Source organism: Anneissia japonica, unplaced genomic scaffold (genome assembly GCF_011630105.1).
Source record: "Anneissia japonica isolate Jap-2015-1 unplaced genomic scaffold, ASM1163010v1 scaffold287743_len2803612_cov181, whole genome shotgun sequence".
Classification (NCBI taxonomy): Eukaryota; Metazoa; Echinodermata; class Crinoidea; order Comatulida; family Comatulidae; genus Anneissia; species Anneissia japonica.
Window position 1 is genome coordinate 513,192 of NW_022733259.1, and position 19,336 is coordinate 532,527.

General features: G+C 33.4%; 1 protein-coding gene across 1 annotated transcript; it reads left to right on the forward strand.

Annotated features, from left to right (window-relative positions):
- The first annotated feature begins 2,490 nt into the window (after positions 1-2,490).
- Positions 2,491-19,112, forward strand: LOC117116073. The gene is made up of 6 exons (XM_033260016.1): positions 2,491-2,660; positions 14,488-14,559; positions 14,825-14,968; positions 16,927-17,066; positions 17,567-18,248; positions 18,442-19,112. Exons 3-6 carry the CDS (start codon positions 14,872-14,874, stop codon positions 18,591-18,593), a joined length of 1,071 nt encoding a protein of 356 aa, XP_033115907.1. The 5' UTR covers positions 2,491-2,660; positions 14,488-14,559; positions 14,825-14,871; the 3' UTR covers positions 18,594-19,112.
- Positions 19,113-19,336: the final 224 nt, after the last annotated feature.

The following is a 19,336-nucleotide window of genomic DNA, read 5'->3' on the forward strand; positions in this document are numbered from 1 at the left end:
GTCGTCGCTCACATCACGAACTAACACAATCAAAGTAGATTGTGTTAGTTCGTGAAATCACAGTAGCGCGTCAAAACGAGCGCGTATTGGTTGTCAAGCAATTTTGTATTCTTTACCACACAAAAAGTCCTTAACGACAATAGCGCGTATTTTGACGCGCTTTTTTGATTTCACGAACTAACACAATTGAATTTAATTGTGTTAGTTCGTGATGTGAGCGACGAAGTATTGCTCTATACAAAGAAAGCTTGTTTAATTATTAAAAATTGTACAAAGAGTCTTTGAAATCGGAGCTTTGATTGAACGTTTGAAAATTCTGATTTTAGAGGTTTTGTGTATGCCTATAGTATAGGCATACACAAAACCTCAAAATTTGGAGGTTTTTGGCGGTGGGCGCAGATATATTCGGATTTCGGAGTAACAAACTCCTCCTCTATCAAGTATTAAAGAATTAGTAACAAAATCACGAAAAAGCATTAAAGACAATTGCAGTATGGAGCAGTTTAGCACTGTGTTTGACCATATCCATATTGGCTATTGTCGAGCATGTAAAAAATGAGTAACAAAATCACAAAAAAAGCAAGTGTGGTATAAAACAATTTAGCACTGAGGTTGATTATATCCATGTTCACCCAGGTTGTCTTTATATCACTTTTATGTTATTATGTTACTTTTATGTAAAAAAAAATATTTTTTGACAATGTTGAGTCTTAGTAGATTATATTCAAAGATTCTTTAAAACTTTTTTTTCGTTAGCGCCAAAGTGACAATGCAGAAATTTAGCATAGGCCTAGAGTTTTATTTGCCGTATATTGAATCGATTAGTTTTAGTGATAAGAAATATTCTATAAATACTGCTACCCCCCACAACAGTCTTTGTGAGTTTTATGATTGAACACAAAATAATAATTAGGAAGTTGGACGAGAGGGAGGGGTGGTTTGTCATAATTTGAGCCACGTTTTACACTCCAATAATATGAAAAGGTATATTAAGCGGTGTTACAAGCTGCTTCATATGATCGAGATTTTTAAAATGCATCCGGTATCTAAATGGAAAGATGAAAGCCAGTCAGTCAAAGTATGAATAGGGAGCTCATTTGGAACATAATATTGAAAACCGCTTCTGGTATTGGAAGAAAATTTGGAATCAGTGTCGATATTAGAAGTAAATTCATTGAGAGTATTCATAAAGGGAGAGAAATATAAGTAGGATAATTGGTAAAAATTTTAAGTGCTGTTTCATGAGCTACAATCCAAATTGAACTTAACACACAAGTTACATAAAAATAAAAGTTTATTTCCTACGAAAAGAAACAGAAAAAACAGAAAACCCATAAAACAGCAAACGGCCACATAATGCAAAACTATTTAAAATTAAAACGGTACAGTAGAGGAAATCCGATCAGAATGACAAAATAAACTAAGCATCCACTGAAGGAATCCCAATATCTGCAAACAGTTATTTATTTATTTTATTTATTTATTTTTTTTTTGGGTGGGGGGTGAGGAGAGAGGGAATTTGTTAGTCATTCGTTAACATGCTTGACTCTAGCCAAATTGGATTTAGTAAAACACAGTGCGTTTTTACCACATTTTTTTATGAGGGGGTGATTGTATTGCTCATTGTTTAACGTGCTTTACTCTAGTCAATATGGATATATTCAACCTCAATGCTAATTACTTTATACTACAATTTTTTAATGTTTTTTGTGGGATTTTTTTTATTCATTCTTTAAAATGCAATTGATATAGTCAACATTAAACGTTTATACCAATATTGTTTTAAATGTATATTATTTATTTATTTATTTACTTACTTAAATGTATTTATTTATTCATTCATTCATTCATTTGTGATTTTCTTACTTTAATCTGATTCGATAAAAAAAAAAAACATAGAATTCTTTTGATTGAGATTCCCTAGCTTCTGAAAAAATGTGTGGCATAGCGCCATCACATGGTCTGTTATAATAGACTCATCAGTTCCAGGCATCTTTTTACATTTGATTTGTGTAATAATAAAAATAATAATTTCTATTAAAAAAAACGAAAGTAAACATTTTTTTTATATCAATTTACGTTATTTCATATATTTAAACTGTGGTTTAATGCCAAAATAATCAATAAATATCGGCGATTGGTGAAAAATGTATTTAATATAGGGGCCTAGTAAAGTCAAACATAAGTGACCGACCCGTTTGGTATAATACCTCACTTTATATACTAGCCTGGGTTCCAGGCCCTAATTTTAGGTTACTCACTCTTTATTGCACTTAGTGCGCGCCATACCTAATTTAATTGGCGTCCCATACTCGATTTCTTTTTTTTCGAATTAGGGCCTGGGCAAACGATTCATGCGTGCAATTTCCCACATCAAATTTGATGTGGGATATCGTATGCATGACTGATTTTGTAAATCACGTGATTGGCTAACTTCATGCATATTAATCATCTTGGTAAATTTTCAAAATTGAAGATGCGGATGTCTCGACTAGAACAAGCTAACCAGCTCCCTTTTGGCTACCTATACTTGAATAAAAATAGTTAGTATATAGTTCTGGCCTGCTGAGAACGACATGGACCGATAACCGTTGGCTATATACTTAGGAAACTTGCTCACCGCTAGCTGCTACACAGATTAGTAGAATATTGTTAAAAAGGTAGGCCTCTGTAAGTTAGAACTTAAAAATACGCCAAGCCTCTACTAGACTCTAGGCTAGGCCTACTACTCAGGCGAGGCCTGAGCCATCCTCCTGGAAAGTTAAAGTTTTGTTGTATTTGTATGGTATGCCGTCTAGGCTTAATTGTTTTTGCCATTGCCAAAATTAGTCTTAATAGGGTCTATTCTAAATATTTTAGGCCCGTTTTATTAGGGAGGACTATTTAAATTTAGTCATGCCTAACTAGTCGACGCGAGCGGCGAGTGACTCAGTTTCGTGGCTTCAAAAATATGAACATTTGATTGGTTGAAATTGTTTATTTCGGTCCGCCCATTTATCCAAATACGGAATATAAGATTACGTCATTCTTTTGGCATCCTGGTGCCTGACTTCAGTGTTTTACACATGGAGAAAATAAAATATTTTTATTTTATTTTCTCCATGGTTTTACCACAAGTCGCTTATTCCGTCTATCTCTAAATTAACTTTCTCGTTGGTGGCGCTGTCCAGAATGAGAAAAATAATTTAAAAAAATAAGAGACTTGTGGCAAGTCTATTTATATACCTGTTATTTTTTATTATTTTTCTCATTCTGGACAGCGCCACCAACGAGAAATTTAATTTAGAGGCGAGAATGGGACGCCACTTAAATTAGGCATTGTGCGCAGTAAGTACAATAAAGAGTTAGTAACCTAAAACTAGGGCCTGGAACCCAGGCTAAGTACGCCACGAAAGTAAAACAGTGGCGAAAACTGGAATTCGAAATAGAAACCACCTCAGCCCCAACCTAGGGGATTTTTTTAAATGTTTATGGCACTTCTAGCGGGAAATGACACTGTCAGACTCAAAATGTTAAGGTAATTTGATCCCCCATTTAATTTGTAAAATTTAGAGCGACTCATTGTTGGTATTCCAACAATAAGATTATGGATAGAAGATGATTCGCCAAATTACGTTATATTCGATCTTAGAATTCAATATAAACAGGAGGGGAGGCGGCGCAGACAGTAAATTATACAGAGGGGATTTGCGCTACCTCGGTCCCATGGGTGGGGCTGAGGTACGAGTGTATGGAGCACTTTTAGATGGCCGGAAATGACACACCAGACTCAAAATTTGAATGTAATATTCTGCTGTCCCCCATTTTACTTTTAATTTTGTAAAATTCAGGGCTCCGTTCTGATTTTTAAAAATTATTTGATATCCAGCTAAAAGCAATACAGTACAAGAGAAAATATGGAAACAGGTTGTACATTACCGAAGGATTGCCACTATGAAGTGGCTCTACTATACTAAACATCTTTACATAAAGAATACATAAAAAAAACTAATTTAAAAGATTCTATCAGATCACGCATAATATTGGAATTAAAATTAATGCCAGTTAAAACAGTGAACGAAGTCATGCTTGTCAAAGGTATTTAATTATTGCCAAGGCATGATCACACTACTGCAAGACAATTAAGAAAAAATAATGGAATCATGAAAAAGTTATTCTAATAATCTAGCGGATCCAAGAATTTGTTCGCGGACCCCATGCGGACCCCTATGACTTGGCGGACCCCAAATTATTTTCGCGGACCCGGCCTAAGGTTGGGAACCACTGATACATTGAATGAGGACTTGTCACATTACAAAAGCGACACATTTGAGGATGCATTATTCAAATTACATTAGTACTGTTCCGGCCATACAGTACAGTGAAATCAGCCCACGGATCATCATGTTCAGTGAAACATGTCCGTTGCAATTTTTTTGGCGGCTTTTGCACGCGCATGGAAACTTGCGAATTTTTTTAAGCACATTGTTATAGAAAGATTTTTTTTTTTCTTCTTTTTTTTGGTTCTAGTTTTAGCTGGTATTTGGGTCATTCATGCTTGCGCGGCTTACGTGATTGATTTAATAATTTTAATGGATTTGACAATAATTCCACAGTTTCTGGTTTATCAAACTCATTTGTATTTCATGTGATCTCCATGGAAGTTCCATGGATAATAATCCATGTTTATGCAGATATCTTTATTTATTAGAATGTGAAAATTGTTTTTCTATATTATTATCATTTTTTTTTCTTGTAACACACGCAGTTTGTATGCATAAGAGAATGATTTGATAGGATGTGCTGTACGCTCCTCTCATATGCTACACAGGGAGAGATTATGTTTTTATTTGGTTGGCATCGTACGCTATTCGTAGGCTGCTTTACTGAATGCTTTCTTTTTGAGAATTATTTGCTGAATTATTTGTGATTTTTTTTTTTTTTTGCAACATACGCTATTCGTATGCTGCACTATTGAATGATTTATTTATGATGGTTTGCACCGTATGCTCTTCGTATGCTACAATCTCGACGTACAAATTAATGTCGTTAAGATGGGGGTAGGGGAAATAAATTTATGTTTTTGGTCACTTTTACATATACTGTGGATATGAAATGTAACAACAACTTGGCTAAATAGTTACTCATCACTCTCATTAAAAAAATTGATCGGAATGATGACGTCATCATGACAAATTCCAAGATGGCGTCCATTATGGTGGGAAAAACTACCGGTATGTTTTTAAGGATCGGGGTATGGGAAACATGTTTATATTTTTAGTCACTTTTATTTTTTTTTTCTATAACTGTGAAAACTGACAGGACCTTATTTAAATATTTACCCATTATAGTCGTTTAGTAGAGGACCAAGGGGTCTGGTGGGTCCAAACACAGGCCGACTAGACCCTCGGAATAAACATCCCTTGGCTTATGGGAGAGTTTTTTTTTATAAGCTTCGTATGGCCCAAAATTTTGCTTTTAAGCTAAAATATTAGGGATTGGCAATAAAAATAATATGTATAAGCAAATCATTATTTGTGATGTGGCGACCTCGTCGTAGCATCGGACGATGGGAGTCTATGCCTGTCTGACGGGAATTCCCCACCTCCCAAGCAAATTGGAATGATGACATCAACACACCAAATTCCAAGACTACGACAATCAAAATTAAAGGAAATGTTTACCAATTTAAAATTAATTTTTCTACACTACATTTTTCTTCATCATCATTACTATACTATTATGTTGTTACTCTATAATATTATTAATATAGTATATCATAAGAATAATGATATACTATATTAATAATATTATTAATATAGTATATCATTATTCTTATACGTTTAAAAAATTTATAGTTTATAATTCACATTAATATTAGCGTTATTACTGTTATTCTTACTATACTGATGTCATTATTATTATCATCATCATCATCTTCCTCATTGTCATCCCCATCCTCATTATAATCCCCATTATAAGGAGGATGTTGATGATGAGGAGGAGAAGAAGAAAGATGATGAGGATGATGGTAAGGAAGAAGATGATGGTGATTATGATTGATGATAAAGGTTGTGATGATGGTGATGAGAATGATAGAAAATGATTGGTGAGAATGATGATGATGATGAATGATGAGAATCATGCCTCTCATCCTCACCCTCGTCCTCATCTTCATTCTCGTCCTCCTCATCATCACCATCAATGATGATGGTGACTGATGATGAAGAGGATAATGATGAAAATGATGATGGTAATGATGACGATGATGATAATGACAGTAATGAGGATTATGATGAGGATGATGATAATAACGAGGATGATGGTAATGATGATTATGATTATGGTGATGAAGATAAGAATGATGATGAGGAGGATGCAGTTGTTGAGGAGAAAGAAGATGATGAGGTAGATGATGATTGATGATGAATGATGATGAGGAAGAAAATGATGCTAATAAGGAGGGTGAGGATAATGATGATAATAAGGAGAAGGATTAGGATGATGAGTTTCATGATGATGAAGATAAGGATGATAATGATTATGATTGATGATAATGGTTGTTGATGAGGATGATCATGATAATGATGAGGATGATTGATGAGAATGATGTCAATGAGGTTAATGATGACGAATGATGAGAAGCATCATCTCTGCCCCTTATCCTCATCTTCATTCTTGTCGTCCTCCTCTTCATCATCATCCTCATGATGAGGATGATGACTGATAATGATGATTAATAAGGATGATGATGATGATGTGGTTGATGATGATGAGGACAAGGATGATGATGATGATGATGATGATAGATGATAGATGATGATTATAATGAGGATGATAACGACAATGATGATGATGATGATGATAATGAGGACTATGATGATGAATGAGTGATGATGATAAGGAGGATAAGGATGAGGTTGAGGATGATGAGGATAAGGATGATGATGGATGAAGATGATTAGTAGGATGAAGTTGGTGGTGATGATGAAAACGATTATTGGTGAGGATGGTGATGAGGGTGACGATGATGAATAAGGATCAATGCCATAGCCAAGATTTTTAAACGGTGTGGGACAATATCAGGGTGGATCCACTTTACGTGTAAATTCAAACAATGTGGACCCATTTTACGCAAAAATATGAAATATCTGGACCCATTTTCTTAAAATTTACCCATTTTTAGCTAAATATGAGAAATCTGGATCCATTTCATGCATAAAATTACATAATTTGGACCCATTTTTTATGGACCCATTGGAAAAATGGTGTGGGACTGTTCCAACTGTGCCAATAACTCTACACCATTGATGATGACGAGGATGATGATGGATGAGGATAAATATGATGATGAGGATGATGAAGAAAATGATGAAGATACTACACTTGAAGGTATGGAGGATTACGATTTTACTGCATTTAACTCCAAGGGTCTACACCATATCCGTATTAATATAAGATCTTTGCCCCCAAAGATTGAAGAACTTCGGTTTCTGGCTACTAAAACAAATGCAACCACTATCTCTGTGACTGAAACTTGGTTGGATCATTCCGTTACTGACAACGAGATTCATATAGATGGATACAATCTCTTCAGAAAAGATCGCAATCGCGAAGGTGGCGGAGTGTGTATATACACACACACATCAACATAGCTGTCACACGACGCGAGGACTTGGAAGTCGATGACATGGAAACAGTGTGGGTTGACGTTCTCTTACGTTACGTTCTTATCAAAACCTATTACAGTGGGCACATGCTATCGACCCCCGAAAAGCAACCCAAAATTATTTATTGAACATTTAGAAAACTCGACTAATATGGTATGTTCTACAAATGAACTAATCATTCTTGGTGATATGAACATTAACACTATGAAAGACAGCTATCTTACACGATTTTATAAATCTTTTATTTCTAACAATGGTCTGTTATCAATTATCAATGAGGTGACTAGAATTTCTAAAAATTCTATATCTTGCATAGACCATATTTTATGCAATAGTAATTTTAAATTTAGACAATCAGATATTTCAAATCGGAATTAGTGACCACTTTATGGTATATTGTACAAGGAAAAAGCTGTAGAGTCTATCAATTTCCATAACACAGTAAATATTAGATCTTTGAAAAAATACGATGTTAAGTTATACATATGTAAGCTACAAGACATTGATTGGTCTCCAGAATTTATAACTGTTGTGACGTTAACATCGCATGGTCTAATTTTAAAAAAATTCTTATTGATATTGTCGATACTATAGCACCTCAGAAGCAAATAAGACTAAAACATAAATCACAGTCTTGGTTAAATTCTGATATTTTAATGAACATCAAATTAAGAGATACTTTACTAAAAAAATATAAAAAAGATAGATCAAATCGCTCAATTCGGCGTGCATACTGTACTGCTAGAAACAAGGTTCAACGTATGATTAAGTCTCCTCTCCTCCATCTCCAAAATTCTTGAACGGGCTATTGCCACCCAACTTGAAAAATACCTTGCCGATAACAATATTTTATTCAAATTTCAGTCTGGTTTTAGACAGGCCCACTCTACAGAGACATGCCCACTCTACAGAGACATGCCTGATCAATCTAATCGACGACCTGAAATCCAACATCACTAATGGCCTTTACACTGGAATGATCCTGATTGATCTACAAAAGGCCTTCGATACTGTCGACCACGAAATCCTTCTCGAAAAACTCGACTGTATGGGAATTGACTGTGTCAAATGGTTCAGGTCGTATCTATCCGATAGATCTCAGGTAGTCTCTCTGGAGGGCGCTTTTAGTGAACAACGTTTCATTATATACGGCGTGCCTCAAGGAAGTATCCTTGGACCGCTTTTGTTCTTATGCTTCATTAATGATATGGACATTTGTATTGATAATGACTGTAAACTGTTGCTATACGCAGACGACAGTGTTATTTTATACGCCCACCATGACCCTGATTATATTACAAGAAAACTGAGCAAGGTCCTTGACCAATGCCAACAATGGCTAATCAACAACAAATTATCAATAAATACTAAAAAAACTGAATTTATTATTTTTGCCTCCAAAACGAAACTTAAAAAAGTTAATTCATTCCAAATTTCGATAAATGGCTTCACTGTTAAAGGAAGTAATTATGTTAAATATCTATGAGTTAATATTGATAATTCAGTTAGCTGTAACTTAATTGCAAATGATATTATTAAAAAAGTCAACTCGCGACTTTCTTTTCTTTACAGACAGAAAGCCTGTCTCAATTTCAAATGTCGTAAACTTTTAACTTCTGCCCTAATTTCTTGCCTTTTTGACTATTCTGCGTGTGCTTGGTACAGTAGTATAAGTAACTTTCTTAAACTGAGACTCCAGACTACGCAAAATAAAGTTGCCAAATTTGTTTTAAATTTTGGCCCAAGGTCCCATATTGGTCATCAAGAGTTTGCCAGTCTGGGATACCTGAATATTACATCCCGTGTCAAATATCTTAAACACAATCATATTCATAACATCTACCACAACAAATGTCCAGATTATATGTACCTAAATTTACCCTAATCTCAAGCCAACACCGATACAACACCAGAAACAGGATATATAACTTTGTTGTTCCAAAAACAAAAGGTGCTAATCACACTTCATTTTTTGCAACTGGTATCCGAGACTGGAATGCTCTACCCAATTATCTTAAAGAAATTACTGACCCCAGGATGTTTAAGAGAAAGCTTAAAGAATTTTTACTTACTGGTTGTTAATGTTTCATGTTTTTATCCTTTACTACATGCAGTTTTTATATTTACTCAATTAGTAATTTTAATATTCAATTTTAACTTCTACAATTTTTAAATTTTAAATTGGCCTATGTTTACCTATTTTATATATTTTACTATATATTCTAAACCTTGCCAGATCACTATCTGTAAATATTCGCTCTTGTGCAATAATTACCCTGGCTTCTGGACCCCATTGGAAATAAGTCTGGTGTACAATCACTAGACTTAATGGGTTATCCAGGCATTCAATTAATTATTCATCTCCTTTTTTATGTTCGTTCTCAAAATGTTATTGTTATGTGTGTGATATTGAATACATAATAAATCAAATCAAAAAATCAAATCAAGGATGAGGAGGATGAAGATTATGAGGATGATAACGACGATAGATGATTAATGAGGACGTGATGAAGATGAGGACGCTGACGATGGATGAGTATGATGTGATGATGATGATGGTGATGATTACAACGATCGATGACAGTAAGGATGATTATGGTGATTAGACAACAATGAGAATGATGATGACGGTGACGAATAGGATAAAGATGATGATAATGACGAATGATGATAATACTGTAATTATATCAATAGTGGTAATAAAAATATAAGTAATATTATTATATAACAGTACTAACAATGTAATTCATTTCAATAATAAAATATCATTTTGAAATAACAATAATACAATACAGTAATATATAATATTAATAATGATTTCAACAACAATGAATAAGCATAATACTACTATTAAAATAATAATATTTACATATATTCTATATGTGTACATTGCTTTGATGAGATTGTATTTTGTACTTTAAGAACAATAGTAATAATAATAATAATAATAATAATAATAAAAATAATAATAATAATAATAATAATCTTTCAAAAATAACCATTTTCTCCGCCAAAACGAACGCCATCTTGAAAAATGGCATTATGATCATTTTAATCAAATTTGATAAAGACAGTAAAGAGTAACTAGTTAACTAAGTTTATTGTCAATTTTCACATTTATAGCAAAACTAGAAGTGACTAAAATAATGCCATAGTTTTTTTTTTTTTCAATTTACACCGATCCGAGTCCAGAAATTGAATTGTTGCGTCTTTCAAAGCAAAATTTCTCTATTTTTTTTTATATTCTGATATTGTTTTATATATATATATACATATATATATATATATATATATATACATATATATATATATATATATATATTTGTATGTATATGTTTTATTTTATCGTTGTATGTATAATATTGTTTTAAAATTGTTCTGATAACAATAAAGTTAATTTTACATTTAAAAAAAGTTTTTACCGCCAAAACGGCAGCTATCTTGGATTTTTCGTGATGACGTCATCATTCTGATTAAATTTTTTAATGAGAGTGAAGAGTAACTATTTAGCCAAGTCCTTGTTACATTTGATATACATAGCATATGTAAACGTGACTAAAAACATACATTTATTTCCCCCTACCCCCATCTTAATTAGTCCAAAATAGGATATTTTATGTTAAAATTTCAAAGTGCTATAAAAAAAATTGCCCAAGCTCTAAGAATGGGGATTTTTTTCTGAGACACTATAAGCTATACTGTTTCAGAAAAACTAAAAATAAATTTTCCTTTACTTTTTCCCCGCTAATTTCCTACTGCACCCAGACTATTTTTAATCAACGATAGCTAAATTTTGACATCAGCTTTTGAAAATCGCTTTATTTAATCGCTTTATTTAATTTAATCGATTTTGGAATAGTCGCTGGTACTATTAACGTTATCGAACAGCTGGAAATGAAAATTAGAATGAATTAAAAACCAAAAAAAAAATCGTGAATAACAATTCAACAACAAAGAATTATTATCCAAAAGCCAAAAATGTACAATATAAACATGAGGACTAGCCTAGAAGTAAACTTGTCTTAGCTTAGCCCTGGAGCCGATTTGCAATTGCAAAAAATGACAATAAGAAGTTGAAGTAGAACCAAACAATGAAACTTAAGTGATTTAATAACTTTTTGGACGTAAAATGTTTCTTACGTTCTCTTTTGAATTTGTTAATTTTTTTAATCTCTGTTATATTTCTATGAAACTTATTCCATTGAATAGGACCTTGACTTTTAAATAAAGGTCCAGATAGAGATAAATAATAAGAATTGTTATTAATCTTACAACCTTTTTTTTTTCTTTTTTTTTTTTTTTTTTTTTTTTTTTTTTTTTTGAGTCTTACGTATTTCTTTGATATTACTTGGATAATCAATGGTGGAAAGAAACAGTCCTCCATGGATAATCAAAGCCCCAAATAATTATACTACAATATAGTAAATAAAGTAAGATAATAGAATTACATAAAATGTAAGTAAGATATCACGTGGAAAAAACAACTTAACTTTATTTAAGATTCCAGCAACTTTTGAGATTTTAGGTTGAACTGAATTTAAATGGGATTTCCAGCTTAAATGTTCATTTATAGTAACTCCTAAAAATAAAATATTTGACCTACTTTATATGATATTGTTTTTGATTTTTACTTTATAGTTACCAACCTCACATGCACGTTGATACGGTCTAAATAAAATATAATTAGTTTTCTTAAAATTAGTAACTAATTTATTAGAATCAATACTTAGTAATATCTGAGTCTAATAAATGGTTGTGTCATCAGCAAATGATATAATATTTTAATTGTTGCAGGCACAATGTAAATCATTAACATAAATAATAAATAATAGTGGCCCAATACCGAATATGGGGAATAGTTTTTGTAGAAGTAGCTGATGGTAATAAGATTAAACACTTCTGTGTTTTTTTACGAAAACTGTATTGAGAACGTGTCATGAAATTATCAAGAAAGAAAAAGTTAAGCATAAATTTTTCGATAATTTTAAAAAGACTGGAAGAAGAGAAATTGATCTGTAATTGGAGGTTTCAGCTTTGTCCCCTTTTTTGAGAATTTGTACCAATGTGCAATTTTCAAGCTGTCAGAAACTGGAATTCCTTTTTTAAATCAAAAATGTAAAAAATGGGAGGTATTGGTGAACATATTGAATTTGCAACAAGCTTAATCATTTATGAGGCATATGATCATAACCATGATCATATGGATGATTGGATGATTTAAGACAAAATATACTATCAAAAACTTCTTGATCAATGACTGGAATAATAAAAAATGAATTTTATCATGGATTGATATTTAAGTGTTTATTAGCAGAGGTGTTCATGATAGAGATTGATGTTACAGTGACCCTATTTATTGTTTTATAGTAGTAATTCAAAAAAGTTACAGCATTCATTTTAAAAAGAAGCACCCCCCTCCCACCTCTTTACTTTGCAAAAGTAGCCTCGAAAAGAAGCCCATCCTGAAAGAGGCCCATCTCGAACGAAAAGAAACCAATCCAAATTTCGTAAAAGAAAAAAAAGAAGCCGCCTTTAATCTATCCAACGGTACCAGAATTTTTCCAATACGTTGAGTTTCAAGTGAGATATCAGCAGTTGTCTGTCAAAAGATGAGTTTTTTAGCCAAATCTCATGAGAATTTCAAATTGCTCTAAGTCATCAGAAAATGCTGTCGCGGAGCCAAAAATTTCACTGTAGGGTTATCTAAGGTAGACCCCCTAACAGACCCCCTAACAGGCAAAATATTGGGCGATTTCAAGGGGATCGGGCAAAAAAGTGTGTTGGAACCATATGGAATGACCCAGAAGTAAAAAAACAGCAGGATAAAAAACGGTAAAACCGAACAAAGAGGGGTAAAATGAACAATATAAGGCATTGCAAAGTAGTGTAAAAATTCAAATTAAAGGAATAAAACCATAAAAAATGTTCGACAAGTTTAAAAATTTAAGTACATCTTGTTTGCGTATTTTCTTTTTCGTTTACCTGGATATTAAATAAATTAAAAATATCAGGAGGAGCCCTAATTTCTACCAATTTAAATAATATATGGGGAATAAAAGATTATTATATTCAAAATTTCAATAGTTCTCTCATCTTGCTCGATCTTATTTGTTTATTGCTTTGTTTGTTTTCTTATTTTTCTACTGCTTTATTGCATTAGTTAAGTTAGCTCACTTTGAATAGGTTTGGTTCTATGCAAGCTTTACTCAGGGGGATGTTTTTGACTTATTGTGGAGAGATCGCTTACAGCGCTTCGTAACTGAAAAGAAAGGTGCTATACAAGCAACAAGTAACAAGTAAATTTTGAATCCGACTGCCATTCCCGGCAATATAGAAGTGCCATAAACATAAAAATGTCGTTAATCAGCACCAACCACGATGGGGCTGAGGTTGTGTCGACCCCCTATCTGTAAAATGTACGTCTGTCTGACCCTCCTCTTTCGAATTCCAGGATCAATAAACAATAATTATGCGTTGAAGTCTGGTAGGTCTTATTACAATTTAAAATATGATCAAGTGAAATAACATGCAAACAAATTAAACATTCAAGACATTAGGCCTACGTTTGAAATTTTAAACTGTTATATTATTGTTTTGGTGCGTTCAAGTGGGTGGAGCTAAGCAAGTGAAACATTTGTTTTCATCAAAAAGATTTGTTATCGAGTGATCTCCTCAATGGTTTCAACATCTTATAACTTATCAGTAGTTCTTTTTAATATGGATCATATTTTAAGCAAATGGATACAAATATTATTGATAATGGTAGCGACAGTTACAAATATAGCTCTAATAGCTGGCGGATTAAACTCATTCGGTAATTTTCAACCTCACCTTGTAGACTTCTTTGAGGCGACAGTCGCCGATGTTGCTTGGGCTGCAACTTTTGCAAATTCGTCAGTGAATATATTCGGTAAGTTAGAAGTAGTTATTTAGTTTTATTAATAATGTTAGTTATCACGTAATTATAGTAATTTGCATAAATAACAATAGTAATATAGTGTCCTAATGATAAAACTTAAAATGATGCTAAAAGTAAAAGATAATAATAATGATGTTTAAATGTTATTGCTATGATGGTGCTGATGCGTGATGATGATTAATGACAAATGATAATGGTGGTGGTGGTGGTGGTGATGATGACTTACACTTTACATTTTCTCGTTATTCTTTTTTAGGAATAATAAGTGGCATCCTCATTAACAGATGCGACGTTTCTAAAGTAATGTTTGCAGGCGGAATTTTCTCGTTTTGTGGAATGTTTGGCATGGTATTTGCAACTGATGTACTACAATTGACTATATTCATTGGAGTAGTGATGGGTAAGGAGAACTAATGCATTTTGAACGAATATATGCATGATTATGTGTCAACATTAAATGTACAAATAAACTGAATAGGCCTAACAATTACGTTTGGGCGGACAGAGTGGTGGTTAAGACGCTCTGAATTAAAACCACGCTCGAAACATCAGATCTTTTCACTCACATATCGATTACACTGATTGTCCTTAAGCTTGGTTCAAACTGCACACTTCATGCACAAACAGAAGATATTTGTCACAAACCTAAACCGTGGCTCACATTGCGACGAAAAGTTTAATTATGACCACCTCAGGCCAAGACGAGGCCAACATTTGCATACGATTAGATTGCCAAAGGCGCAGATCTGTTGTTAAAGGTGGGAGGGGCATTTCGTGAGACCACCATTTGAGGAAATAGAACCGCTAGATGAGAATGAATATGGATGACACCTAAAGGTGCCCGGAAAGTGACTGTCATACTTAAAAAATCCTACCTGTAGGTCTACTATGCTCATAATTAAATAATGTATCAAAATAATCAAATAATACAATACAACAACTATTTTTCTTAATACAAATTAGGGAGTGCGAGGTCACCGTATGCACCCCGTGCATCAGCACCAGCATAGAAAATAAAAATTAAAAACATTGTGTTTGATATATTTACTTTACTTTACCTACTGCAAAGACTTGAGTCCACACTCATTTCAGCCCCACTATAGTTGGGACTGTGGTGCGAAATTTGAGGAAATAGTAAGTTTAGATTGCCGGAAATGACATCATCATCGTCACATTACCATTATTTCTCATGATTTTTTTTTTTTTTTTTTTTATCAGCGATTTTTTGGCAACCATACAGATCTAATTAATATGTGTGATGTACCATAGAAAATAAAATTTAAAAACATTGTCTTTGATGTAAATGCTTCACTTTACCTACTTCAAAGCCGTGAGCCCACACCTACCTACGCCACACCATGGTTGGGGTTGAGGTGCGAAAATTTAAGGAAATAGTACCCTCTTATAAAGTGGAATTCGTCATCATCACATCACCATTAAAGTCAAAATGAAGTGCTAGCAAATTTCTCATGATATTTTTCAACGATTTTCAGAATCCATATAGATCCAACTAATATGAGTGATGTACCATAGTAATTAACACTTCAAAGCATTATCTTTGATGTATTTGGTTACCTATTGCAAAGTCGTACTTACGTAGTCGTCGTCGTACTCACCGCAGGCCCACCAGGTTTGAGGCTGAGGTGAGAATATTTGAGGGGATAGTACTTCAAACTGGCCGGAAATGACACTCTTATAATAATAAAAGCCATCATCCTAACATTACCGGTACCATGATATTTTATCAGCGATTTTCGGCTATCATAGAGATCTAATTAATCTGTATTGTATACCATAGAAAATATAACTTAATTGTTTTTGATGTATTAGTTTAGTTTACCTACTTCATGTACCGAAAATCTTATACTCAGTTTTCTCATTCTCAAATTATAACAAAAGCACGCGCACTCGAGTCGTGAGTTATAGGTAATTCAGACGTTAGTGATACACAGGTATCTTCCTATAAGATATACAGTATATTCAGGCTGTACAGCTCTTTTTCATTAAACCTGGGTCTTTTATGAAGTTCGTTTCAACAACTTTCAGGCATCATCTTTACTTATGAAATTACATTGCGGTCGAAACGTGGGGGTTCCAACCCCACTTAAAGAATATAGGTGGGGGTGTCCCTCGTCCCCGTGTCCCAAGTCCCCATGATCTGCGCCCATAACGATTGCGTCTAAAAGTAGTTCACATTGAAACTCCTCTGGTGATTTCCGTGGCGAAGCATTCCTTTAGGCCTAGCTCAAATGCATCTAAATTTCTCTTGCATGAACCAACTTCATCCTCATACTCTCTCATTGCCTTTACAATCTGCTAATTATTTTTTAATATTTTAAACTTTTTTTTATTATGAAGGTTTTGGGCAATGTTTGGTTTTTAACTCAGTTATCTCATCTATCAGCTATATTTTTGGCTCTGAAAAGTTTGGCTTATATCTTGGAATTTCATTGTGCGGCATCTCATTTGGAACGATGGTGTTTTCAATATTTACTGAGGTAAAATTATAATTATTTTAAAAGAAATGCTCATGGAAATGGATATGGGATTTTTAAAATGAGAACATTATTATAATCTTTATCCAATCCAATTCGTAAAGCGCCTTCTTTGCAGGTACGAAGCGCTGCATCCCTCATTAGAGTTATAGCAATGTACATGTTTAAGACTTAAGCTACCCTTTTCCATCATTTTCTTTCTTTATTTAATTTTCATACTATATTTGATATTGTCATTTTGTTATTGTAAATGGTGGTCGAATAAAATGAAAATAATAGTCTATGTAGAGCATTCTGTGTGTGTTTGTGAAGGGATTGCCACATAGAAAATTAAGTATATTCTTAGCTTCTGCTTAAAATGGAATTTGAAAATTGACATAGTATACATACCTGTCTCTTATACACATCTAGATGTGTATAAGAGACAGACATAGGCCTATTCGACGACAATCAATGTAGCCTAATTGTTTATTTATATTTTATCTTATAACTTGGTTTCGTAGGTGTTGATACAATCCTATGGATTACACGGAGCTTACCTTTTTCTTGCCGGGCTGATGTTAAATCAATGCGTTGCGGCTGTATTTATTCATTACCAATGGAAAAAGAAGCAACTTCATAGAAGCAGTAGTGAGATCCATTTACTGGAGGAACAAGTCAAAGAAGTAGAAGTGAACCTAAATGGTTCATCAATACTTAGGAAACTTTCTTCAGTGACAAAATTTAGAGAATTAAAAGCAATCCCTGGAATGTTTATATTCATTGTTGTTTTTGCAATGTTTGAAGGAACATATCAAGCCAGAATGCCATATATTGTACCAAAGGCAATTGACAATGGTATTGATCCAATGGCAGCTGCAACCGGGTTTTCCATCTTTGGAGCTAGTGGAATAGTTGGCAGACTTTTCCAGATACTCGTTAATGCTATCACAAACTGTAATGCAATGTCAATCTTTTTCTTCGCCTTATGCTTGAACTGCGTCAGCAATCTCCTCTTGTCATTGACAGCGCAGTACAGTTGGTATATACTTGCTCTAATTTTTGATGGAGTTTCTTACGGACTTCTTTTGCCATATACAATTGCAATTATAAAGCAGTTATCTGGACATAGATTATTAGCTGTTGCAAGTGGTTGGGGCTTTACTTTTATTGGAGTGATGTCAGTCATATGGGGAGTTTTATACGGTAATGTACATCATTAAACTCCTTGCTAAAACACGTTGTTATTGCAATGTTATTTAGTTGTGAATTTACGTTATAAATACGTGTTAATGGTGCTACAAAAGGTTTTGTACACTCAATTGTAACTTTATAACATAAGAAGTTGGTCATGCACGTCATTTAGTAGGCCTATCCTTTTTTTTCTTAATTTTAACAGGCTGGTTTTACTACATTTTTGGCTCTTACCAAGAAGTGTTTTTATTGTGCTTCGTGATGGAATGTATCTCAATCAAGCTCATCTTAATATCAAGACCATTGCGGAAGATGATCCAGTGTCGCCCGACATTTCGTGATACAAATTTTGAATAACTGACTCGTAGGCCTACAGTGTGTTGTAAATTTTGAAATTTAAACAAATAGATTAGGCCTACACAATTGACAATTTTTCCTCTCACATAAATTAATTCATTTTTAGAGAGGGAGTGAATTATTGTTTTGTATATTACTTTCAAACTGGGAATAAAAAAAAAGATTCTCTCTTTCTTTAGGATGACATATAGCAATTTTCGAGGTTGTTATCCAACAAGAACCAAAAGAACTCATTCATTCCCACTGCTAATCAGATCGATGAGTAAAGACTAAATCTAGCAGCTACAAACGAACATTGTTTAAATATTTATCAGAATAATTATTTCGTCATCAGCAAATTATGCACGAATAATATATAGGCCTACGGTTCCATCTGCATGCGCATACTGTTCCACCTCACGCTCGCAGTCACAGCTCTAGGTCAGCAGTGTACAGTTTTTTTCATAATGAAGTTGAAGACAATTTTGGCAGGTTTAGCAGTATTAGATGAGCAAATGATTATATTAAAACGCATGAGGAGTCAACCATTGTTGTCGTTGTCGTCATCATCGTCGTCGTTATTGTTATTAATTATTATTATAATTATTGTTATTATTAATTCATTAAACTATGGCGGATTAAAAACGTACTAGTAAAGTAAATTCTCTAGACCTAATTCTTCTTTTTCAAATCAATTCTCCATTTATTTATATTTTTTGTTCTATATGAATTAAAATTGTTTAGGTGGATTTCATAGCTTTATA